The 27,632-nt window shown below is 38.7% G+C and overlaps 1 protein-coding gene across 1 annotated transcript in view; it reads left to right on the forward strand.

Annotated features, from left to right (window-relative positions):
• Positions 1-7,023: 7,023 nt before the first annotated feature.
• LOC108641609 (granulocyte-macrophage colony-stimulating factor receptor subunit alpha-like) overlaps positions 7,024-27,632 on the forward strand; it is a 29,570-nt gene continuing 8,961 nt past the window's right edge. Inside the window, exons 1-9 of the mRNA XM_018084058.1 lie at positions 7,024-7,131; positions 11,950-12,079; positions 12,171-12,346; positions 13,093-13,232; positions 14,373-14,411; positions 15,169-15,292; positions 25,331-25,460; positions 25,552-25,727; positions 27,040-27,179. Coding sequence (XP_017939547.1) covers positions 11,952-12,079; positions 12,171-12,346; positions 13,093-13,232; positions 14,373-14,411; positions 15,169-15,292; positions 25,331-25,460; positions 25,552-25,727; positions 27,040-27,179 — 1,053 coding nt within the window. The 5' untranslated portion in view covers positions 7,024-7,131; positions 11,950-11,951. The remainder of the gene's footprint in view (positions 7,132-11,949; positions 12,080-12,170; positions 12,347-13,092; positions 13,233-14,372; positions 14,412-15,168; positions 15,293-25,330; positions 25,461-25,551; positions 25,728-27,039; positions 27,180-27,632) is intronic.

Here is a 27,632-nt window from a genome sequence, read left to right on the forward strand (position 1 = left end):
ACTCAATGACCCTTGTGGGTCCCTTCCAACTCTGAATATTCTGTGATTCTGACTCAGCAAAAATGCCAAGGTGAGATGTTTACACCACCATAAACATCCCATTTGGTTGGAGACTGGATTTAGGTTTCGAATTGTAGTAGACTTCAATTCGAACATAGATTATTTCCTGATGAAGTGCTCTAACAAAAAATCCAAGTCCATTCTGCAATAAATCTATTAAGCATGTAGTTTCTTTTAAAATATTATTTCTGTCATTGCATGACTAAAAATTAATCCACTACAAGTGCCTTTACTTGGTGCAAAGTTTTGCTGCCCAGTATAGGCTTGTGTGACCTGGAGATGTCTGTTCCTATCATGACAGCTGCAAATATATAGAACCAGGTGTTTCCATATTTGAGTCACAGTCTGAAGCAATATCTCAGAAGCATGAGCTTTGGAGAGAGTCTACTGCAATCATATTTTTTAGAATCACAAAATCACAGAACGGTTTGGGTTGGAAGGACATTTAAACATCAACTAGTCCAACATCCCTGTCATCAGCTTGCTCAGAGTTCCACCCAACCTGGAGTTGAACACTGCCAATGAAGGAGCGTCCACAGCTTCCCTGGGCAACCTGTTCACAGAGATTGGGGGTTGCCTTAACACAGGTGCAGGATCTTGCACTTGACCTTTTTGAACTCCATGAAGTTTGCATGAGCCCACTCCTCAACTCTTTCAAGCTTTCTCTGGATGGCATCCCTTCCCTCTAGTGCATCAGCTGCACTGCTCAGACTGGCGTCATCCACAAACTCGCTGAGGGTGCATCCCACTGTCCATGACATTACTGAAGAGGGTAAATAAAAAGGTACTACAGAAGAGATTTACATAGAGATAATTTGAAACTGAGTTTGAAATGTGTGGGCAGAAATGCCCAGTGTAGAGAAACCTGTACTTTAGAGTTTAATGCATGGAGTGACCCAATGTTGCTACTTAGAGAAAATTTTTCCTTCTGAAATTAGTGTGTTTTGTCAGTCTTTGGCAGGGGAAGGGGGTAGGGAGAGAATTAAAGCAGAACAAAACATACACAAACCAAAGTGACTACATCAGGAATGACTGAGTGCCATCAAGAAGCAAAATTAAGCCCTCTAAAGCCTTCATGTAGCCTTCATCTTGTATGCAGGCAGTACCTTGCTGTTTCCAGGCTGAGTAATCAGCCTTTACTTCTGTTACTTGGGAAGATTCTCAAAGTGGCCACATGATGGTAGCCTAGGATCAGAGATAAGCTAGTTAAATTACTAATGTAAAGGAAATAAGGAGAAAAAAAATGCTTCTTCTTGTAAACTGAAATAAAAACATATGTCTGGATGGGTCACCGCCATGCAGTGAGAAGCTGAGCTATATTTCAGCTTCAAGGTATTGTAATATTTAGGACAAGACTACCCTGTGTACCTACTGCATAGCCCTATAATGAAATATCCTTACGTGTTATAAGTTCTCCACTCTTTCAGAAAAATTTATATCTCGCAAAATTTATATCTCACACTTTCCCTTCCATGTGACGTCAGCATATCATCAGCTGCACTCTCCTAACATGTTCCCCTTTTCTTCTAAAGTGCAAAACAGAAGGTTTAAATAAATCTCCTCGCTATGGTCTCAGAGTGTCTTATTCATTAGAAAAAACAAATAGCTTTGGCTGTATGCCATAAATAAAGGAAAGGAAGGGTTTGCGACAAAATCAGTTGGTTCTGTAATTTGAGAAAACCTCGTGGTATTTGCAAATACCCTGTTCCTTCTCAGGGTATAAACTCTACTTGTAAGATTTGAAGCATAGCTTGGTTGTGTAAAAAGGTAAAGACAGTGTTTGTGTTCTACAGAAAATATCATTGGCCTGAAGCCCACTTGGGGCTTGCTTGGATAATTCGACTACACAGAACTGAGTATTTGTTGGTAGAATTAAAGAAAAAAGAAAAAAAGAAGGGAAAAAAAAAAGAAAAAAGGGGGGGGAAATGAAAAAAAGACAAAAAAAAAAGCAAAAAAGCAAAACCAGTCCTAAATTATATATCACTTGCTTTCTGCTTCTGATACCTCACATAAAAGATGAGTAATTTAAAGTAGATTAAGTTGGAGAGACAAAAAATAAAAATGGAAGATTCTATTTTACTAATAGTCTTTTCATTACTATAATTGCAGTGTTCACTCTTATCGTTATCTACGAAGAAGACTAAATGCGCTAGTCATATAAAGGTTATACAATTATTCTGGTTTTAAGAAGAGTACAGACTGACCCAAAAATCTGTGGCAAAATAAAGGCAAAATGCCTTTAGGCTGGCATGCAACTCCCTTCCCTTTCATTAAGTAAACCAAATCATCCTTCACACGGCACAGCAGCTAAGGAGAACTTTATCATCAGGTTGTCTGGTTTGGTGAAAACATCCATGTCAAGGTCAAACACTGATTATGAGACTCTAATTGACAAGATGAGATGCATATATAGTATCCCAGATCCTCTCCTGAGGTGATCTTGGGCATTTTGTGAATTATCATATCAATTTTTGTGAACTCCATACAGTTAGTTAAACTGCCTGCACTGAAATTAATAACATATTGTTTATCTTATATAAATACTGAAGATTTCAACTTTTCCAATCTATATGAAATTTTTTAATAATTAATGAACACCACATGAAAACAAATTCAGGTTTTTATCCCAGCTCAGTTTCCTGTATCCTAATTCACTGTATCAGTTATTAGCTTCACTAATGCTGGGACTCAGGCTTCCAAAAATAATTCTGTTCTTAGAACAGAACAGGGTCCAGTTTCCAGAATTAGAGAAGTTGAGTAGTCACAAAAGTCTCAGCACTATCTGAGTATTGTAGCAGGGCTCTTTCAATTCCTCTGCAGACCAGTAATCAGAACAAAAAAATTGTTTCTTTTCTCCCATTTCCTGTTTCATGAAGACAATATTTGTACTGAAGAACTACATTGACCCATAATTCACAAAGTTTTTCAGCCTCCCAGTCATAATGCAATTCGTCAAAATAAACTTTTGTTGTAATTGTGGACTTCTGTTACTTACCTTCTGTTCATGGACATGCTTGATGCAAATATTCTTTTATGAACTATAAACTAGCATAGCTGTTCTCAGATCAGTGCCACAATTCTTCCACATGTGTGTGCTTCAGCCCCTCACTTCCTTTGGGATGATGTTTCTTTTGCTGAAGGGACTTTTTGAAAGACTAAGTAAGCATGAATTTTGAAGGACTAAGCAAATTCTGTGTCCTCTTACTAACATCCCTTGGCTTTCCTAGCAGATTAGTTTTCTGTCCTCTTACTAACATCCCTTGGCTTTCCTAGCAGATTAGTTTTCTATCAGGTTCAACGAGGCTCTCTTGGTTTTCTATTTGAAATCACATTAACCTTTCTTCGTATTTTTATCTTGTGAAATGTTTTATGCAATATTGAGTTCTAACATGAAGCCACCACTGAGGGAGAAATAAAACCTAAATCATAAAACTCTTCTGATATCCATCTCAGGAGAAGCCTTTTACCAAAAGACAAACATCACTTGAAGTGCCAGTTTTTCTGGTGAGTTCACATTAAATCTCACAGAAATCAGTTTGCTGAATGGGTCTTCACACCTCTGAAAGTGAAGCATATGTTTGATTTTGTCTTTGGCTTCTTTCCACTGTAATATTTTCACAGTAATTATGTGTATATTTTTCCATCTGTTCCCAAATGATACTCTTTAGAAGGAAGGGAATAAACAAGGTGCAACACTTTCTTTTAACTAAGAAGAAACTAATGACTGTCCATATTCAAACTGCATTAGTTCAGCTGTTGTTAACCGCAATATGTGCTCAAACATCATCCATCTATCTCCCTTTTCTGTTTGTTGTACAGGAAGCTAATCAGAAAAATGAAGGAAAATAATTATAAGTCAAGTCTAATTCCTCTGTAGAGTACCTACTGATTAAAAAATTTGCTCTGTTTCCTTTATTTCTCTCTGTTCTAAACATTTTGATCTGTTTCACCAACAAAGTTTCCCCTTTACAGTGAACTTTCACCATTTTGCCATTCATTATTGCAGGGAAAGTGTCACAGCCAAGGTAGCTTTACAATCACTGGGTGGTGGAGGAGCACATTTTAAAACTTTTTATCACCTTGAAAACTTACTGAGGACAGATTTCAACCATTTCACTTGAAAATGAATTGCAAGCCTAGAGAGAGCATGAAAATTTGTTCTTCCCTGAAGTAGGCAAATAGCGCAGCAGTTCTCTGAAACACTGACAGGCACAACCAATTCTGCATGCTGAGCTCCCGGGAATCACAGGTGAGTGTATCCTAAGCCTTTCCTTAGTTTGTGGGAGAAACATTAGAAACATGAGACATACCTGTAGCAGCTGCATCCATTGAGATGTAGTATTGTTCTATGGACCCTCAAAGAGGTTTTGAGGGAAGCCATTCCAGGGACTTGCTTGCCAAAGCATGCCCTTCCAGCACACATGCTCAGGATGTAAAAACACCGACACAAAAGAGAAAGGTAATGAAATTGGTGCTATTCTTGCAGCACTAGACTACCACCTGATGGTGGGTTTTTTTCTTTATCTCATCAGTGAATAAAACTTGAGTAACTTGCACACTGGATTGTCATGAGAACACTTGTCTTACGAAGCGTTAAAGCTGATCTGGAGCCAGCTTGGCATCTTGCCACAGGTGCTACAGAGGAAGAGTAGGTTTAACTGAATTCTCTCTAGTCATTGCAATATTTCCTTGGGGCCCAAATGGAAAATGCACATTAGTCCCAAGATCACCAATTAGCTTTTGTTCCAACTGAACATAATGATACAGAATCACATTTCACAACTTGACTGTTCCCTTTCTGTATACTATAGAACAGTAAAAGAGAAACAGTGCTGAAAACTTCAGTTTCTGCAAGACCTACCCGTTAGTCTGAAAGACATACCAGTTTGGTCCTTATCTAGAACTCCCATCATTAAAGCCATTTTGTTTGTATTTTTGCAATTTAACTTATTTCCTGAGGTTAAGTAGTGATTTTTGGGCTTCAGTTACAAACAATCCCTAGATTTTTCAAGGGACATATAGTGAGGGCAACTTATGTCAAAGTTCACCAGGTACCACATCTTGGAACTAAATTAAATATCAAGGTGTGAATCAAACTTCAGGACAAGTCCTTTTTCTGTCATTACTGACAAAGAAAACATCCGCAGTGTTATTCTACATGATCCTGTTTTCATGAATGATGTCACCTGAAGGTTCATGTGTTCCATGTTAGATTACCTAGAGTTGCCTATAGTTCTGAATCAGGTTCCATATTTTTCCTCCTGGTTGGCATGTAGAGAGTGCATGTCAAGTGTCCAATTGGCTGGGAGATTTTATGTACCACTGGTGGGATTTGGATCCTTTTCTGCTCTGGCCCTTCTAAATCCTTCCATTGTTTTTCTTTTTTTTTTTCCTAGGCAATCTGCCCTTAGCAGGTTTGAGGACATGATGGCAATGTGCTTTGTCAATAGTTCATTAAAAGTGAACGTAGAGTGAACTGACACTTTGTAAAGTAGCAAGCCTGCCAGAGGACTAAAGAACATAATTAAAAAATCCAAGAAATCACTGGACCAATACGGTCGTTTTCCTGGATTCATCCCTCTAACAGTGGTAAGTGTTCTGAGAAGTTCTCATGTATTAAGCTAGAAAATAAGAGTCACAGGATTGAAGTGTGTCCACTACGCAACACCTAATATTTCCTGACATACTGGAAGTCTTTGTGGTTGCGTACTTAGGCCTTTCCACAGAAGACTAGTTTCATTCTGATACATTTATAGATGCATATGAGAATCAGTTGTTTAGCTTTGAACCTACACAGCATTATTGTCAACAAGCTGGGCGCATTGTGCACACCTTATGAAAAATGAGGTTTCATGTTCACTTAAACAAATCTGTCCCAAAACCATAATTCACTCTAATATTACAGAATTGTCTGCATCAGAAAGTGAGAAAGAGAACAAAAGGCCTTACTTCTGCAGGTCCTGAAACGAAGTGTCTTAACAGGGAATACAGTAGTGTCCTGCTGTTTACTCTGTGAATAAAATTGAGGAATTGAGACCTGAAGAAGAGGAAACATCTCAAGAACCATCCCCCACATATTCCTTCTCTGCCGAGAAGAGCAACAAGAATAAAGGCTGAAGGGAATGAAGCTGTACAAGATACAGACAGACAGAAGGACAGATTTAATTTGATTTACCGCTCCTCCAATGAGAAATAACAGATACATACAGCAAGACTAGTACACTCGGTGAAGACTATAAGTAATCAGATTTAAATGCTGTTTTCTACTTTAATAACTTCATTTTGTGCTCAAAATATTTAAAGGTGAGGCAAGCAGAGGACTCTGTACTCAGACTGTACACAAAAAGATAGGTGCAATGCTTCTCAGCTCCAGGACACTAGCACAGACAAGTGACACTGTTTGTTTGATCACTCAAGGCATTTGCATATGTGAAGAGACTTTTCCTGTTCTGTGCATTGAATTCACCCAGCCCAGAAAAATGTGTATATGTGTCAAGTAGGAAAGTTGTTGAGACTGGTGACATTGGTTTGTTACCCATCTACAGGAAATGAGGGTGGCTAGTGCAAAACTGGGAACAGCTGTTTTGAAGGCCAAAACACTGGGCTTATACTCCTGTGCAGGGCGGTGATCCAAAGCAATTAGCAGAAAACAGTGGCATGGCTTTAAGCAAAGGTACCTGATCTATACCTGAGGCATAAGGAAAACTCATATATTCATCTAGTTTTCAGGTGGTGCCCTGTACAAACATCTATATGAAAAATGTGTGAGAGAAATGAGTGAAAATTCTGTGAATGAAGTCATGAAAAGTCCTTCTATTCTGACCTTTTTGTCTGTCTGTAGCTGCTTGTCGTCTCCCCACTGTGTTACAGAAGTAACACCATATGGTAAGGGAAATGAGTAAGATGTAGGCGGGATTTTTGCACTCTGTAACATGAGTTCAGAAGAACTCAATAACGAAATCATACTCTCAAAGCGTGCAAAAATATACCACTAGGGAAAATTCATAGTTTCTGCCTTTTTTGTGCTCTGTTACTGTAACGGCCACAGGGAAAGAGGTTTTCAAGGAGAAGGTAAGTTTACTTTTGTCTTTGTCTATTTTTCTTTTCTATTTTCTTTTCTATTTTTCTTTCCCTCCAAAGCTAGGCAAAGAAATACTTAACTTTGTTATTTCTGATGTTAAAATAACTGTCAGGTGTGAACAGACACTGCCTGCAAATGCATGCTTTTGTCTGATGAATGTCTTAGCCAATACTTTGATGGTGTATTTTTTTCTACAGTCTGAAAATAATAGTACAAATATATTTTAAAATTAGCAGTTCCCAGTGTTACTGGCCTTATCCATATAGAAGCATTTTTCTTATGTTAAGACCTGCATTACAGTGTAGAAGAATGCCTAGGTCACTTTTTCTTGAAAACAGTCAGACTGGAAATGTTTGGATTTTAGAACTTTATATCAATAGAGAAAATTACTATGCAGAGTGAGTCCCTTTTAGGAGTACTGTATTTTGGCAAGAGCAGAATGGGAACATGACAGTGTCCTTTCTCCTTTACAATTTTAATAGTGAAGTAGAAGATTTCACATACACACACTTCTCTGAAAATCTCACAGGCATGTAGGCATAATTTTACCTTCATAGCACAACCAGCATGTAAGCAATAATTCCATTTTATATATTCCCACTGACAAAAATAGTTTTCGAATTCTTTCAGAGGCAAAGCTGGGAAATAAATCTCAGAGGTTTAGTCTTAATTACTATGCCCAACACAGATTTTCCCTTAAAAAAAAAAGTAGTCATATAAAAAGAAGTGTAAGTTTTGCAGGTTTTTTTAGTTACAAACCTTCCTTTTCATTAATTACAAAAATCATAGCAGTATCAAAACATTATTAAATCCATGGTTATATATTACTCATAATCAAAAGGCTATTGCACAAGTTTTTATCCTTATCTAACTAATCAACTAATCAACTTGGATGAGAATAGCCACTGCAGTAGGATTTCAGCTTCTGAATTCCTAACATGACCTGTGGACATGTGTCAGAATTCAAGCTTCTGTGAGAAGTAACTGAGAGTGACTTGTGCTGTAGCATAGAATCTAGCAGTAGCCGATTTCCATAGAAACTTTACAAGCTACAGTAAGGAAGGAAACAACTTCACACAGAAATACTCTGTTTCCTTAAGATTTTGATCAATAATCTGCACAGGAATTATTTGAGATGTGAAAGAAAGTTTGAAACACCTGTGGGGAAAACAATACAATTCCTGGTTCCTCTATCGCACCTGTTTTTCTAAAGAGAAAAAGCACTTGATATTTGCACAGGTATAAGAAAGAGAAGAAAAAGGCATTTTCAATAAAAAATTTGCAGTTATCAGTTGAGGAAATAATAGTTGCAGCATTTCTGTTTAGTACTTAAATATGGATTCCAGATGATGTAAAAAAGAAAAGGAATTAATCATCTTGGATTTACCTGACCCAAGTGGATAGCTCAGAGTTAGAGAGATTCCTCTGGGCAGGTTGCCCTGGACTATATTTTCAGCGAATGGCAGAAAATAAATATAGTGCAACCTTCATTTCTCTTGTCCTAGACTAGGTTGAATAAACCATGTCTTAAGTAGCTGGTTTTTTTCAGACAATGTTAAGGCCACATGGGATTACTGGTTCTCCTGTGAGCATATCTATACAGCTTTTGGGTAAGTTTAGGAAAGATGAACTCCACCCCATTCCACCTGACAGCATCTTCAGAGTTAGGTTAAAAGCTTAAAATATTTTAATTTCCTTTTATTCATTTCCAATAGCAAGCATGTTATTTACAATCCATAAAAAATTATCTGATCCTTTATGTCCAAGAGTCAAGAGAAATTTATGTATTTTTTATTTAAGAATTACTGAATAAAAGTAGAAATTCTCTTTTGCTCAAGACCCAAAGGTGTGATCCTGTCCTCCCATATTAATAATATTGTCTCCCACAAAGGATTGCAGAGCCAAATTTTCTTTGCTCTGATATTTTTCTGAAGCTAATACTCCTACATTTTTTCTAATATCTGCACAAGTGATGGAGATAAATTGACTCAAGAGGTGTAAATAAATAAAAGTATTCTGTGTGCTTAAAACAGTGGGTTTTTATGCAGTTGGGTGCAGTCATCACATTTCACTCAGTTGAGTATCTTGCTTCTTTCACGGAAAGAATGTCAAGAAACATTTCAAATATAGCTAAAGATAGTAAAATATGGGAAAATAAGTTATTCATGTATGAAACAAAAGATACTTCTGAGGATATTAGCATACTTCCATATGCATTTATTATCATCATCAAATAGTATAGGAGACAATTCAGAAAGAAAAGTACAATACAGAAAAACTGTTCTTTGCATCACAGCTCACAGAAAAGGATAATGAGAGTACAATCCTTCCAAATAAGTGACAAATATGGGTTTTGTCAAAGAGGAGTGGTTCAGCAAAAGGACACTGAATAAATTTAGCTAGACCTCAGATATAAGCTGGAAACAGAAAAATGTCAGTCTCTCTCTGAAATAATGTGAGATAAATGTGTCATGAAGACTTAGTTCTATTTCAGGTGTTGCTAAAAATAAAACTCTAATGCTGACACTGTGAGTGAATACAGTAGGCTCAAAAATAAACATTACACAAAGGATAATCATACTTATCTGTTCTGCTACACTTTCTTTGGCATAACCACAGAAATGTGAATAAATAAAAAAAATGAAAAATAAATACCCTCAAAACTCGGGAAAAAATGTCCTGTCAACAAATGGTATAGAGACTCGTACATATCTGAGTGATCTTCACAGCATGTGCCTGATGTTGGTATGAACATGACACTGTGCAGATGATCAGGACTGTTTTGTAGACAGAGTAATGTTCTAGCTGTAGAACTTGGGCTTATTAAAGAACAACTGGGAATTTCTCTATATATGTTTTTCTTGAATATGAAAACCTGAGGTCATCACTGAAGAGTCCAAAGATGTAGTTTTATTTGCTTTTTCCTTGACCACAATGCCATTTTAGGAGTCCCTTTCACCCTATTTCTTTGTTGCTGGTAATTCAACTGCTTGTTGAGCCACAGGTGAACCAGGTTGTGAACTGATTTGAAATTAGAATAACCCTTTTTTCTTTAGATTTGAAGCACTGGTAAAGGCTTAAGGAAGCCCATCTCTCTAAGACCTTTGGACAGCACCTGCAAGCGTACTTCAGGCTGCTGCATTTTTCTGGCAATTTCTTGATAGAAAGGAAATTTCTTTATTTGTTTTGTAAATGAGGAAGTGAAGTACACAGACTTGATTGACCTAGGGTCATAAACTGAATCTGTGGCAGACCAGAGAACTGATCAAAGCTCTCCATCACCTCACCACAGTACTGTAATAACTGTACTCTCAAAAGTAGTTTGTTATGTATATGAACTCACACATAAACTGGATATAAACAACTCTATGCTGAGAGTTTTGATACATTTAGTGACTAGATAAGGGTCAATATTTCTTACAGCAGCAGAAATAGCTTAGATAGCTCTTCTCTGGGTCTTTGTTGCTTAACCCACACTGTCATCTCAGATGAGCTTGCTCCACTGTTTGTGGTAAAGGATGTTAAGCTAGGTTAAAAAAAAAAGTGCTGGGAGGAGCATTAGTTTTAATGATGATCACATATTCAATACTACTCACTACAAGGCTCCACAAGGAGTGGCACTAGCACAGCCAAGGATGCAGGATGGAATCAGGACAGAGCCATGGAGGATGGGGAAGGACAGGAAATGCTTAAGCCAACAATGCTGTTGAAAGAAATGCTGCTGAACCAAGTTTCAACCTTCCTCTTGGAAAGGAGGAAATTTTCCAGAAATCCAGGAGTACTCTGACAGTTTTCTTGTCTCTCGAAAAATTCCTCTTTATTTCCAAAGGTGTAAAAATTGGATGTGGATTTCTAGGGCTGACTGGAAAGGTGCATGTAAAGGTGGTACATGTGGTGCTTAAACTCAATGAAAAGTGATTGGACTTGGAAAGCTATGACCCAGTCCTTCAATCCACATTGACGGTTCTTAAGAAGAGTACCGAATTATTATCATTTCCTGTTGGAGATCTCACCTTTTGGTAAGGAAAAAACACATAAGAAATTCATTCAGGTTGTGAGTAGATAGCCTGAATAGTCTTTTAACTTAAGCAAGCTATCAACTTCTGCTTCAATTTTGTCTTGATTTTACACTAGTTATATGAATATTCAGGCCTCCTTCTATCAAGTTCAGTGCAAACAAAATTCACCCTACTCTTGAATCCAAACTACTGAAGCAGATTAGCAATCATTTCCAATTCATGATTTAAAAATATGCCATTCTGTCTTTAAAATCATAACACTTCTGCAGGTACTAGCTTCAGGAAGCAGTCTCAGGGTTAGGTTGTAATCAACCAGCTGTCGCACAGAAGAAAGCAGTGGACATCTTTTTTTAAATCAGTAGTGCTTTGTAAGTCAACCAAGAGTCGGAGCACTTAAGCACAGGAGAGAGAACTTGCCTTGCTCATAGTTGTAGAACTTATATTCCATTGTAGACTGGGCATTAGTTAAACAGGGGATCTAAACAAAGGACACCATGGTGACTGTCTGTTATTAGCTTCCACTAAATCACAGTGCTTGAATTTATTAAAGACTTGATTAAATCCCAGTCACATCTGGAACAATGGTAGATAATCCTCATTGCTCAACAGAAATAAAATTGTTGCCATCTTCAAGTAAGTACAAAACTACAAGACTCAAACAATATGCAGTTGGATTTCCTAAGCAGGTAGCTAAAAATTATTAAATGAGCCTGCACAGATTTGCGTTACTTGAGCACTTATACAGTCTTTCTGCAGAGTGGACATGGGATATTCTTTCTGTGTTTGCAGAAATGAATGGGACAGCCATTGAAAATTTTGTCTGTGTCATTTTTAATGTGTCCTTCATGAACTGCACGTGGCATGTGGGCAGGACTGCTACAAGAGATACCCAGTATTTTCTGTACTGGAGGCCCTCAGAGTAAGTAGGTCTGTTTGAATATAGGGAATTTTCTTTCTGGTCTAATACGTTACATTGTCAATATTTAGCTGATACGATATTTCATGTAAAGGAAAGAAGATGTCACAGGGTGCCAGAATTACATCAAAGATAATTGGGGAAGGAACACAGGATGTCGATTCCAAAATGTGACAATAGCATATAAGTATGCTTATTTCCTGGTAAATGGATCTAGAAGTGGACAAAACATTCAGTCATATGAGAAGAAGATTATGCTATACAAAATTGGTAAGGATTTTTTATTATTATTATTTTATTTCTAGTTTTATGCTAAAAGAATGAAGAATTCATGCCTGGGAAAAAGCATATATTTTTAAAATACTGCTTCTCATAACAGGTGTTTTTTTTCCTTTTCTCCAGCCCTGATGTCTGAAAAGTCTAAAGTATAAAAATGAACAAAAACTAAGGAGTATAGAGACAATCATGGGTTGGAGAATCATGAGCATTTCAGTCAAATATTTATTCTGTGAAAGAAAGGCATCATCTTTTGGGATTAACTAGTTAAGGATGCCTGAGTGGGACTATCTAGATGTTGGTCTTATTATCTCATAATTCTGTGCATCTACAAATAAAAAAGAACCAATTACCTTAACAATGTGAGCAAAAGCCTTCATTTTTTTTAAATGGAAGAATGTTGTTGATAAAAAAATATTATTTCTATTTTATATGAACACAGTATTAAAAAAGACTAAGAAAAACAAACACATACAGATTATATGTTGAATTCAGTAAAATCTAATAAATGGTTTGTGTTTTTTAATTTTACTTACTGTTGTTGCTGATGCTCCAGTCTCCTCAACTGGGGTGCTAAACCAGGGAGTCATGCTTCAAAATATGGGGAGAATATAGTAATTCTGCTAAAGCTGCATTACATCTATTTAGACCAGTTGCTTGAACATCTACCTATATTTTTATAAAGGCAGAGTGAAGAGAGCTATTATTAATCAATAGTATTTCTGATTATATTATTGTAGAAAAACTCACCCCTCCATTAAATGTCACTGTGAACTGTAGAGAAACTTCTCATACATGTAATATTCAGTGGCAACCACCTCACACAAGTCATGTGAAAAGAAGCAGCTGTTTCAAATATGAAATTGTCATAGAAAACAAGGTAAGAATAATTATGACTTTTAATAGTATTTTATTATGTCTGTATTCCCACACATACCACCATACAACCAGTACTGTGTTCTCTTCGCCTACTTAACTAATCTCTCCTTTTTGATGTGTAGTGCCTCTCTTACACATGAGCTGAGGACTGCTATTACAAAGAGGGGCAGCAAACTGAAGGAATGCTTTCAGTCCACTGCACAGCTGGTGCTTAAAGCAACTGGGCAAGGAATTCCCCATACTGAGGGAGAATACCTATTCTAGCACATGTAAGAGAATGGAGTCTTAGATATCTCCACCTGGGTGCCTGTACTTTTCATTTTGTCTTTTGTGTATATCCAACCTTGCCTTCTTCTCCTATTGCCTCCATTTACTGACACCAGCCTGTGTTGCTGAAGGAGTTTAGGAGTTTATGTTTCTCTAGAGTAAGCCTGCAGCATACATAATCAAGATGGTTGCACCACAGCTGTCACAATCAGATGTAAGGCAGTCACAGAGCATCTGTTCATTGTGGGGTTTTATTAAGTTCTGAGTTCTTTGGTTTTTAACTTAAAGTGGCTTTCCAGGTCTCAGCTGTATACAGATGTCATTATAAATTTCAGTATCTGCAAGTATTTTGAAGTATTACATCCTTAAAAAAAAAAAAACAAACTTCAAAATATTTGTGGAAATATTTGTGAGTTTGTTGTTCCAACAGTAAAAAAATAAAAAATTTTAAAAAATTTTTTAAAAAAGGAGACATAATATAGCTAAACTAAATGTTTAAGAGTATAAAAGCCACACAGGCAAAAAAACTAATGGTAATAATGTTGTCTGAGTTTACTAGTAAGTTTAAGATACTTTGTTTTGTACAAGTAAAACATAAAATTTTAATTGGTTCTAAACCTGAGCCTTTTTTGTTTAGCGCTTTGGTACTCAATTCTGTGATCAAATTTAAGAGGTACAATATTTCAAAGCAACTGTGGTGAGGAAAAATCATTTAGTGGAAGAATAGCTTAACTTTGCAGTCTTTAAAAGAAGGCATTTAAGATATTAGATACAAGGTTTTTTCATGAAAATCAAACATTCATGAGAGTGGGCTCGTTATTATACGGTAGCAAAATAAATAATCTTAAAAATTAGACTTTTCTCTTGTTGCCAGGCTGATCCTGAGAAAAACTTCAACACCACATCTAAAACAGTAAGTCTATATTAATCTAACATTTATTCTTTATTGAAATTTCTTCTATATTACAGAATCCTCCAAGCAAATTGGTTTGGTTTCACATTATCAGTTTCAATGTACTACATATGTTCTTTATTGATAAGTTTTCTAAATCCAAAATTTTAAACTATTGTTTATAAAACATAGTACAAAAACACCTGCAAATGCGGAACTTGATATTACTTCACAAAATCTTCTATTTTACATTCTTTTGTACTTCCTAGAATATTCAGATATATATGTATAAATATGGATCGTGATTCTGTGTAACAGATACACAAAATGTGGCGAATTTCTTCTTTATTAATGGTGTCTGGAAGGGATTGAGATGGAAGAGGCAAAAAAATATCACCTGAAAGATTAAGCCAGTATATAGATGGACTTAAAAAAAATCAGGTTTTCACATCTGTATAATCTGGATGTCAAACTCTACTTCAGTTTCAAAAACATCCACAGTAAGGGAATGTCAGATCTCTAAAAAATTTTTCCCCTAAAGTCCTATTGTTTAGCATAGCCTAGGGATCCAGGGAAGCACATAGCAAATTTCATCTTCATATTATCAATAACAAAAATGTTTAAACAAAAGGAATTAGGATGAAACAATCTAACTTATTAAGGGATATTTTCCTATTTGTTATTTCACTCTAGTCTGTCCACAGAGACATAAGTGAAATTTTCTCATAATAATATAAAACTAATAAAAAATTCTCAGTCTGGTTGTTTTGCATTGTAGCACTCCTACCTATATGAGAATTTCCGCGCAGAAAAAAGGTACAGCGTCAAAATCAGAGCAGCTGACACAGGCATTTGTTTAGTGAGCCCAGGTTGGGGAGAGTGGAGTACACCTGTGGAGTTTGGTAAGAATGAAAATCACTTCCTTGACCAAGTTCATTTAATCCTTGTCTGCCTCATTTATTACTTAATCCTTACAGATGGAAGCCCACTGATAATTGCCCATTAATTTGCTAGGACAAAGAGAGGTGGAGAACTGGCATGTCTCTTAATATGAGGGAGTTTTCCAAGCATTCTGGTGTGACGGTGCTTCTTGCAAGGGGTTAGTGAATAAAGCAGACCTTTTTGAGGTCTGTTGTCACTTCTTCCATCTCTTGGGTTTTTCAATACTCTGTGGGGCTCAGCTCCTCAGGTCTCATGTTACTGCAGATAGTCCACATGCTGTTAACCATCCTATTCCTTCACATACTACAGAGCAACGAGGTGCTAAAGTCATCACTTCATACAGTGCTTGACTCCTGCAAAGCAGATTGTAAATAGCTGTGCAATCATTCCTGTCCTGTGATGCTAACCAACACTTTGATGATTGTTTGACTTTCAGGAAAACAACAATTTACATCTACTTCATCATATACTTTATTTCTGATACCGGGGCTGGCAGCAAGTCTTGCACTTTTTCTCTGCACAGTGTAAGCCTCATTTCTTGCACAAAATTTTTATTCTGAAGTTAAAATAACACCTTTTCCCCCAGTGGAAAACTTCTGGCTTCTTTTTAAAGGAAATGAGGGAGGGGGGGAAATCAACACTGAACTACACTAGGAATCATGACCTGTTGGATGTTCCTCAAGTGGGTTTTATATTTCTGATTCCCAACATTCTTATTGACTTGTTTAATATGAGACAATGCTTTCCAATACTACGACAAAGCTTTACCTTGGTGTCGCTTTCCTGACATCAGACCCTGCAATGTAGATGTGTGGTCCATGAAATTGTTTTCATGTTTTGGTGATATAACCCTTCCATATACTTAAAAACCCAACTTCTTATGAGGCTTTAGTAAGTCATAAAATAAATTATTGTCATCCATATTCCGAACAATGAAATTATAACATTGTATTCAGCCTACATAACGTTTAGCTACTTTTGACTTAGAGGAATACTAATTTTGTCTTAGAGGAATACTACTTTTGTCTTAGAGGAATAAAATAATACCTCGGGAGCATTATTATAGAGTATGTGTTCATATGTTTGCACACTAAGTCTTTTCTTCACCAACACTTTATGTCACTGTAGAAGGGTTTATTTGAAAAAAACATCTGCTACGGTACCACAGCCAAGAGACCCATTCCATGAGGCCTGTCCAGTGGATTTCCAGGTACGTTTTCTTTCCATCTGTCTGAAACTTAAAAATTGAGGTCAAGTTCAGTCTTGAAGGTATGACCTAAGTGTCAGAAAGATGCACACAAGCAAGAATCATTTTTCTTTCTTCTTCTTGTTCCTGTGGTATGGAAAGAGAAGGTCCATATGCAAATAAATATTCTGTTTTACCTTTTCCATTATGAAAAAATTGTCATTCGTCTACATGGAGCATTGGAGAAAATACAGTTTCACCCTGCCCTCCCTATAAACCATAAGCTATCACTTGAATAGTGCTGACCCTAAGCTTCTCAGTGCAATAATAATGCAGAATCAGACAGGGAAAGAAGGGACAAAGAATTCTACAATCATTTTGCTGTAGAAGGTGTTGAACCCCATGTTAGTATTTGGTAATAATGCTAGAGGAGAAAAAGTTTCTACGGTAAGGTAAGCAAGAAAGTAGAACAGAGAGTTCAGAGGTGCTTACTTAGGTGGAAAGCTGGAAGGACTAGTGAGAAGGAACAAATACATAAACATTGCAGGAACTGCCCATCTAGACAGCATGTTCCAGTTTGTTTTAAGTTGGCTACAGGCAGGTCTGGAAGCTCAAATTTGTCCACAGGGACACACTGAAGTACTGGTGAGCCTTTATAAATCGTTTTAAGTCCTTTTCCTTCATCGTGTTAACTCTTCTATGTTTTAAAACAGGAGTTTTCTGTCTTTTGCGTTTGTAGTGGGTTGACACTGGCTGGACGCCAGGTACCTACCAAAGCCCCTCTCTCACTTCCCTCTGTAACTGGACAGAGGAGAGAAAATGTAATATAGGGTTCATGAGTTCAGAGAAGGACCAGGAGAGATCACTCACTGATTACCATCATGGGCAAAACAGACCCAAAGAGGGGATATTAATTAAATTTATTACTAACAGAATCAGAGCTGGAGAATGAGAAGTAAAATAAATCTTAAAAAGTCCTTTCCCCTGCCCCTACCTCCTTCCCAATTTCAACCTCATCCCCCCACAGTGGTGCAGAGAGATGGGTAATGGGGGTTATGGTCAGTTCATCACAGGGTGTTCCTGCCGCTGCTCAGGGAGAGGAGTCATTCCCCTGCTCCAGCGTGGGGTCCCTCCCACAGGAGACAGTCATTCACTAATTTCTCCAACTCAAGTCCATCCCAGGAGCAACAGTTCTTCACAAACAGCTGCAACGTGGGTCACTTTTCCACAGGGTACAGTCCTTCAGGCACAGGTTGCTCCAGTGTGGGTCCCCCACAGAGCCACAAGTCCTGCCAGGAAAACCTGCTCCAGCGTGGGTTCCTCTCCCCACAGGTCAGCAGGTCCCTACCAGAACCCTGCTCCAGCTAGGGCCTCCCACGGGGTTACAGCCTCCTTCGGGCATCCACCTGCCATGGTGTGGGTCTCCTCCATGGGCTGCAGGTGGATCTCTGCACCCCTGTGGTCCTCCATGGGCTGCAGGGGCACAGCTGCTCCACCATGGTCTGCACCACGGGCTGCAGGGGACCCTCAGCTCCGGTACCTGGAGCACCTCCTACCCATCCTTCTCTACTGACCTTGGTGTCTGCATTGTTGTTCACGTGTTCTCATTCTGCTCTTCTTTTGCTGAAATTTCATTTTTGCAATAACTTTTTCCCCTTCTTAAAAATGTTACCACAGAGGTGTTACTATCATTCCAGATTGTCTTGGCCTTGGGCAGCAGTGGGTCCATTCGGGAGCCAGCTGGCATTGGCTCTACTGCACATGGGGGGAGCTTCTAGCAGCTTCTCACAGAAGCCACCCCTGTAGACTCCCTGCCACCAAAACCTGGCCACAAAAAATACAAAACCAATACAGAGTTGAAAAGTCTTTTGTTCCTCTTTGATGAGCTCAACACGGAGAGAAGATCTAGACGTGTCTATTTCGGTGTTCTCGTTGACAGAGTCCTACTACAGCTTTTATATAATAACAACTCTTTGAATGACAGGAGATTCATAAATCATGACTTTGGGGCTAATCTCATGCCTGAAACACTAATGAAATGTTTTATTCTTCCTTTAATAGGCAGAATATGAGAATCTGTTAATAAACCATGAAACTGAAGAAATAATAGAGATTGAAGAAGTGATGTAATGGAATGCAAGTGAAACGAGCTACTTGATATTTTTCAAGCACATATATCTTGTTGGCAGAAGTTAACAGGCTTTTCATATTCTCTTACTCTTGCAAGCAGTGAGAATAGCATTGCCTGTAGAGACAATTCCCCAAGAGCCTATCTTTAAAAGCCTCTTTGTATTTGATTGCATTTTCCATAAACATTTTGGGGTTTTGGACTACTGTTTCTTCTAATGATAAATACTGCAGTGTTTCAGCAAAAATATTTCAGTACTGCCTTGGAAGTTATTATAATATTTTCCAACACCATTCAAAAGAAGAACAACGAAACTTAAGGGGTTTATTCAGGATCTCCAGGGGTTCAGTGTCTTGAAAAAGGTACAGCTGTATTGATACTGTGATCAGGAATAAAAATTTGTCAGCTGTATGAAAACTTACTGAAAACTAGCCAAGATTAAACCTCTTAAGAAAGATCATTTGCTCGTACAAAATGGTATTATTAAAGAGCTCATGATACAGTTTTCTAAGTCCACTTGTTGCCTTTAATCTGTGTTGCTACGTCCCTTAGCACAGCATGTTGCTCACTGACATTTATAAAACCAAAAATTTCCTTCCATTCTTAATCCCTTCATATCTGTGTTAGATGAAAAAATTACTTAATATGTGATTTCTAACAGGTAGCAGATAATTATGTGTATATGTGTGGAGTGGGAAATGTTGGAAATGGAACTTTCAGACTCTCCAGCAGAAGCCTGCTACTTGCTAGCTGCAAATAGTACAGGCTAGTTGGGTGGGTTTATAACACCTGGATAAAATAGAAGCATCACATCCTGAATCCTCCAATTAATAAGGAGATGTGAGAAAAATCCATCAATTTTGACCTTCCATTTGAATAAAGTTGAATACGAGTCAGCAGTGCTCTGGTAGCCAGGAGGGCCAACTGTGTCCTGGGGGGCATCAGGCAAAGCATCACCAGCCAGTCGAGGGAGGGGATTGTCCCGCTCTGCTTTGCACTGGTGCGGCCTCACCTTGGTGTAGCTTGTGGCACCACAATAGTAAAAAGACATAAAGCACACAATGAAGGTCTATTGAGATGCAGAAGGGCTTAGAGGGGAAGCCATACTGGGAGCAGCTGAGGTCACTTGGTCTGTTCAGCCTGGAGAAGGGGGGGGAGACCTCATTGCAGTTATGACTTCCTCGTGAGGGGAGATAGACAGGCACTGACCTCTTCTCTGTGGTGACGGAACTGCATGAAGCTGTGTCAGGGGAGGTTTAGGTTAGATTTTAGGAAAAGGTTCTTCACCCAGAGGGAGGTTGGGCACTGGAACAGGCTCCCGAGGGAAGTGGTCACAGCACCAAGTCTGCCAGAGATCAAGAAGCTGGACAATACCCTCAGGCACATGGCGTGATTCCAGGGGCTGTCCTCTTCAGGATCAAGAACTGGACTTGATGATCCTTGTGGGTCCCTTTCAACTCAGGATATTCTCTGATTCTCAATTCCATCAAGTCTCAGGATGCTTAAAGTCATCTCAAGTAGCTGAAATACTCTCACGGTAAATAAAGTCCTCTCAGGGTGATAAAATTCCACTAGACAAGATTACCTTCAAGGGATCATCTTTGAAACTAAATTTTTCTATGGTTCTGTGTTTCTAAATAAGTTTTCAATAAAAATTTCTTTTGAATATCCTTTGGAAGAAGAATCAGAGGAGGATCCTTCTACTTAAGCTCAAACTGCCAAAAGATAAAAGCACCTGCATCAGAAGTGGACAGCTTCTGGATCATAGAGAGGCTACTCGACACTAGTTTTCTGGCCTCTGAAAGATAACAGACTTTGGTAACACCAGCAGTAACACCAGCTTTGCTTGGGAATTTTTAATTTTTTTTAATTTGTTTGCATTTTTGAAAGCTGTAGGTAAAGACTTGCCTTAAATATAGACAAGCAAAGAAATCCCCTAAATAGAACAGTTCCCTTTTCTACAGTAATACCACTGTCTTTTTTTATGGGCTGTTTGGATTGTTCTACCGCAGTATATTCCAGTTTAAAAACAAAGTACCCAAATCCTTAAAACCCAGTCTTCTTCATTTTGTTGCAGAGATATAAAATGTGAGAGAGCACACAAAATGCAATGTTACCACCACACAAAATTGAGTACTTTCTTCCAAAGAGAAGAACACAGCACACTGTAGGGTTTTTCATTCTTTGTGATCAGAAGTCCTTTCTTCTGTCTTTACAGCACAGTAAGTGCTCAAAAAATACCCACATGGATAAGTATGGAATTTCTTTAATCTGCAAGTACATTGAAACTTTGGACAATGGACTGCTTTTTCCTCTGAATTACTGTCATAGGCCCAGACCTGATATCTTAGCTTTCACTTGCTTTTTCTGTTGACATCTATAATATGATAGGGATAGTCATAGTGATTCTTACCAAAAAGAGTTGCTTCTTTGACTAAATCTACTTTTTGGTAGAATATCCATCTATTTGCTCTTAATTCCCACTCTTAGCTTCATAACTGTGCTTCAGAAAAACTTTGTCACATTTTTATTCTCTACTAGCACACAAAGAGAGTGAATGTCAATGAATTGGTCCTTATAAAGCCACCATTGCCTTAGACTTTTACTTCTGAAACCACAAAAGACCAGGTCAGGCTCTGTTGATTCTCTCATGATTGTTGATTCTCTCATGATTCTCTCATCTCTATGGATGACTGGAGTTTTTTAAGTTCTGGATGTTCAAAGTGAGTTGTTCATCTCCTCAATCAACAAAATAGTCATTAACAGACATGATCAAATGCACAAACACAATCATACCGTGTTGTTTAACAGATTGATTTTTGATTCATGCCTGGCTCTATTAGCACATTCCTTGCTCTTTTAGTACTTCATGTGAGCAGGTACTTTTTCCCCTTTTTTTTTTTTTTTTGGATAGAAAATAGTTTTGAAGTCAAAAAGTTTCTAATATGAGTAGACTTGTGCAGTGGGTTGAACCTGGCCAGATACCAGGTACCCACTAAAGCCACTCTCTCGCTCCCCTCTGCAACTAGACAGAGGAGAGAAAAAAAAAACCAGCAAAGGATTCATGACTTGAGATAAGAGCTGGGAGAGGTCAGTGATTGATCACCTTCATGGGTAAAACAGAATCAAAGTGGGGATATTAATTAAATTTATTACTAACATGATAAAAGCCAAAGAGTGAGAAATAAAACAATCTTAAAAACACCTTCCCCCCACCCCTCCTTCCTTGAATGTTCTCCCTCCTCCCCTCCTGCTGTGCAGGGGGATAAGGAATGGGGGTTATAGTCAGTTGCTGTTTCTGGGGTGCAGTCCTTCACGAAAGAGCTGTACCAATGTTGGTCCCTCACAGGGGCTACAAGTCCTACCCGAGAAAAACCTGCTCCAGTGTGGGCTTCCTTCTCCACGGGCTGCAGGTCTCTGGCAGGACCCTGCTCTATCCTGGGCCTCCCACAGGGTCACAGCCTCCTTCATGCATCCACCTGCTCCAGCATGGGCTCCTCCATGGGCTGCAGGTGGGTCTCTGCACCCCGATGGTCCTCCATGGGCTGCAGGGGCACAGCTGCTCCACCATGGTCTGCACCACGGGCTGCAGGGGCCACAGCTCCGGCGCCTGGAGCACCTCCTGCCCCTCCTTCTGCACTGACCTTGGTGTCTACTTTGTCGTTCCCATGTTCTCACTCCTCTCTTCCCTGACTGGAATTCTTTCTGTGCAACTTTCTGTTCTTAAATATGTTATCACAGAGGTGTTACTATCACTCTTGATTATCTTGGCCCTGGCCAGTGGCAAGAAGCATGCCCTGGAGCTGGCTGGCAATTGCTCCACTGGACAGGGAAAGTTTCTAGCAACTTCTAACAAAAGCCACTCCTGTAACCCCCTACCCCGCTACCAAAACCCAGCCCCAGGAACCCACCACATCTTGCTTTGCTACACTTGTTCCCTTCATAATATATGAGTTGTGGAGAAGAAAGCAGGTCAGATATCCACTATATGGTGTTGGCTGGTCTCAGTGACAACTCAGTATAATTAACATTTACAATTAATGTAAGAGAACGAACCTGGAAAACAAGTGCCCACTTATAGCTCTTCAGTCATCAATCCACACTCTAGCTGGAATCAAGGAAGCAGAAATACTCATCAGACTCATTTCTGGGTCTCTAGAAAGTAGGCCTTTTAGTCCCCAAGGAAAGTCAGCACTGCACTATCTTTAGCTTCCTCTCTTGGAAATATCTCTATCTCAGTTAGGTATGAATAGCTGACATATATGAACTATATGTTCAGTGGGATAGGAATGACTGGGGGATTTTTAAAAAAGCAATTCCTGGAGCATCCTGAAAGGGTGCTGGGCAGCAGGTGAATTTTTCCAAATATAGTAGCCAAGAAATGGGAGTGGTAGAGAAGTACATGGGCTGTTCTCTCTCCTATATTTTTAACTCCAAGCAGAAAGGATCTGCCTGTTTTTAAGAGGAAAATCTTGACATACCTTGCTGTTTGAAAATGTCATGTTTTCTAGTGATGCTTCAATTTCAACATGTGAAGAAATAAAATTACTTTACATGGATTATAAATCTCCATATTTAGTAAATTACATTTTCTTCTGTGAAGCAAAGCCTTTTGGGGTATAAGGGAACTTTTGACATTTTATATTGTTTATAATAACCTTCTTCTTTAGAAGATGCACAGCTATGACATGAGAAGGTAACAAACGCTCAGCATCAGGGCCTTGAGTAGCTATTTGCATTTGGATGCTTACTACCTGCAATTTCTGTCTGTTTTAGTGGTTTGTGGTTTGGCTTTTTTCATACTTGGAGAAATGGACTGAGGGCAAATCCACATCACAGTTTTTGATAGTGATATATATTATTTGAAGATTTCTGTCAAGGTTTAACCAGCACAAATTCATACCCAAGATTTGAAATCCTCTTTTTCCACTTAAAGAACTTTTGTAATTTGCATTGTCATCTTCCTGAGTGCCCCCACAGACCTGACTATTGCCACCCAGTCCTCCGGATCTTCCCTGCTCAGAACCCAGGACGTCCTCTCAGACCCTCCGGTCCATCAGCAACACCACAGAAGGGACAGTCTCCAGCTCCTCACAGCCCTGCCCCACCCAGCCATGGGCCCCACTGAGCCAGGCACACCTGCAGGCCCATGACCCACCCCAGTCCCAAAGGAGGTGCCTGATTGCAGGGGTTGGGGCTGCCCTGGGTCCCCTTGATCTGGATTGGGGGTGGGATGGGATGGGGCTGCTAGGTCTTGTCCTGGTGCCTTCCATGGGGAACTCCCATCCCCCACCCCCCATCCCCCAGAGATGTCTTATATTGAGAGATGCTTTGTACTTCTCAGTATTGCTTAAAGCTAGAGAGAAATACACATAAAAGAAAATATTTTTATGCATTTGCTGGATTCCCAAGCAGCAGCATACTCTGTAAAACAGAAAGGGAAATTTAACAAGCTAACTGCTTGTTAGCGTTATATGCAATCATGAGTTAAGCATTTACATAAATTTGCTATGAATCAGGAGGGAAGTGATGAACATTGTATTTTGCAACACTTCCGATGCTAAGACAGTTCCCCAAACACAAGGGAGGGAGACAGCCCTTTTTGTAGCTATACAGCCCTTTAAAATACAGTCTTTCCATCTTCTCTGAACCTGAAGACTATGACAGAAAGATAAACGAAATAAAGACATTTTGAAATAGAAGGTAGGTCTACCTTTTTCTTTCCAACTGTTCTGTTTGCTGAGGTATTCACTGAGACTTTAGGAAGTCCGGGACTGGAGAGGATATCCTAGGCAAATATATAACAAGGTGTCAGAGGAGTATATGGAATGAAGTTGAATGGAGGGAGTTTTTTTGCAAATAAAGTACCTGCTGCCTGTTAAGAAAGGTCCTAGACACAATTTTTATTTTTTTACTGGATTTGATACTGGATTTGTAGAAGTTAGACAGTGCTCCTAGATCATAGAATTATGATCAAGGAATGATTTGGGTTGGAAAGGACCTTGAAGATCATTAGTTCCAATCCCACCATGGGTAGAGACACCTTCCACTAGATCAGGTTGCTCAATGCCCCAACCAACCTGGCCTTGAACACTCCCGAGGATGGTGCAACAAGTTCTCTGGGCAACCTGTTCCAGTGCCTCACTGCCCTCACAGTGAAGGTTTTCTTCCTTGTATCTAATCTATATCCTCGAAAGCAAAGAACTAATACCCTCAGCAAACTTATATACTGGGTAACTTGAGTTGAATGATACTGACGTGATCCATTTTGATGTTTTATTTTTGCAGCTGTTTACCCACCTGCCTGACATCTATTAATCCTAAACTTTGTATACAGCAGACAGATAATCAATCTTTAGACCTTAATATAGTATCCACCAAATGTATGTCTGTAAGGTTTATGCAATGCTCCTGAGATCACCAGCTTTACAAATCAGCACACAAATTGTTTTGTTGCATCTATAATCATATCTTTGGAGGATTTATCCATAAAAAATTCTTCATTGAGTCTGTCAGTGAAAATATCCTTCAGTGTTAGTACCCAGAATGACATATGTCATTCCTAACCCAAGTAATAACTAGTTGGACTTGCAGGTGTCTAACATACCTAAGCATGTGCCATGATCCTCCAGATTGGAGAAATCACATTAGTTTTCTTCATCACAGATATTCCTCTGTTTGCAGGCATGAATGGGTCAGCCATTGAAAATTTTTCCTGTGTGATTTATAACATTTGCCTCATGAACTGCACTTGGCAGGCAGGAAGGGATGCTCCAGCAGATACACAGTATTTTCTCTACTGGCAGAACTCAAGGTAAGTAGGTCTGCTTGAGTCAGGGAAGCCTGAATTCTCATTCAACACATCACACTACCCGTGTTTAATGAAAATACCTTGCTTTACACAGAGATGATGGGCAGATGGAATGTGAGCTTTACATTAAAGATGAAAACGGCAGAAACGTGGGATGTAGATTACAAAATGTGAGGATAGAGATTGAAAAAGCTTACTTCCTAGTTAATGGGTCTAGCAAAGACTCCCTGATCCAGTTCTATGATGAGTACATTGAACTGTATAAAATTGGTAAGTAAATAATTTATTTTGTCTTTATTTTCAATATTGCATGAGAAGAGTAGAGTATTTATCCCTGAGAAGGAATCGTGAACCCTGCCTCACCTAGAGGTGAAAGTAATAGACTGTGGCATCTTCAAGAAAAGCTATTGCCCAAGCAAAAGAGCAATGAGGGAAATTAAGCAAGAAAGCTCCACAGCTGCAATCTGGCTCAGATTCTTTAGCAATCTACCCTTATTGGTTTTAGGTTTTTCTCAAGGAAGGTTCACAAGACTTAAAAAACTGTACTTTCCCCTGATGTCCTTTCAGTGATGGCCAAATGCTTTTCAACAGAGGAGACTTTCTAGAAGTTTATTTGAGCGGAGATTTCTGCTTTTCATTGCCAGTGGGGTTGACATAGAGTGGCACCATAGCCTTGATTAAATTAATTAATACACATACAACAGAGCTTTCACATGTAGTGCTCTACTTGAAAGTGTCCTGTGCAATTACTTCTACTGTGGTAAAGTCTCATTGGCATTGTCACGTTGGTTTTGGTATTGTCTTCAAAATGTAATGTTACTCACTGCAGATGAAACAAGACTGTTCTTTGACCAAGTAGCCCATCACAAATAGGCCAGGCCTGTCCCTAAAGATTGATGTGAAGTAGTAATCTAGCTGAAATTAAGCTTTCCTGCACCAGCCTTTTGTCACCCTTTCTGCTGTGAGTGACTGTCTTTTGCTGTTCCAATAATTAAGTCCTTGGCAATGATCAAAATATAAAGGTCCTCATATTTTTGCTTATGAAGTTAGGGGAGATACATGAAAAAGTTGCCTAAATTATTAAAACTGAAGTGTCTTTCTTAAATTTGTATGGCTATTTCTTTTGCAAGGGGGGAGTAAACTGTATAGTTCACAACATCAAGAAACCAACACCATCATGTGACAGAAGCATTGTTGTGAGGAGGCTTAAAGACAAAAAAGTGTATTGAATGTCTTACTTCTTACTTACTCTGGGTTAGCAGCAGCTGGTTGATCCACAGTTATAAACATTCTTTCAGAAAAAAGACAGTACTCTACTTTATTCATCTAGAAAATGAAAGGGGTTTGTATCTGTGCATGCTCCTATATCATCTTCCCTGGCTTAATTTCTTTTTTTTTTTCTGATCCTGTGGACATGATTTAGAAAACATTGGTCTTCCAACTATTTCTGACAAGTCCTAAGAAAAATAGATACAAAAGAGTATCTTCCTTCATAGGGGTGTTACTTGTAATTTTACTCTCATCAAAGCAAAAAGGGGTCAAGCGATTTTAATCATTTGGATTCTTGGTTGTGTCATTTCAGAAAAGCTCATGCCTCCATCAAATATCACTGTCAACTGTGATGAAAATAAAAATGATTGCATAATTCAATGGCAACGACCCCAAATAAGTCACTCTAACAAAGACAAGTGTTTTGAATATGAAATCAACATAAAGTATAAGGTAAGAGGAATTTCTTCACCCATGTTTAACATTAATTCATATGTTTGCATTTACCAGTACACATGGGTGAAAAGAAAATCAGTTTCTCTTGTATGGTGCAGTCTTCCTCACATGCAGCACCATATTCCTTGGTGGCTGTGCCTCTCAGGGATCCTGTTATGCCATACTGCCATCTTTTATTCTTTTTTTTATTCCTGCTCTCTTGAGTGAGATATTGCTGGAGATATACTACGTAACGGAGACAGTCCCAGAGGAGAAACTTGGTTAATCAAGATTTGAACATATCACAGCTTTATCCGTGACAACACTGAGAAAAAGCACTTCTTTCAGTAAAACCTCTTGGAATTGCCCTGGATTGGAGTCTTTCCAGTAGTGACTGCATAGCTGTGAAAGGGCAGAGCTGGGCTTTAAATAGTGAAAAGAGAAATATACATTCACTTAACAAGTTTGAGT

Source organism: Manacus vitellinus, unplaced genomic scaffold (assembly GCF_001715985.3).
Source record: "Manacus vitellinus isolate BGI_N305 unplaced genomic scaffold, ASM171598v3 scaffold_7_pilon, whole genome shotgun sequence".
Lineage (NCBI taxonomy): Eukaryota > Metazoa > Chordata > Aves > Passeriformes > Pipridae > Manacus > Manacus vitellinus.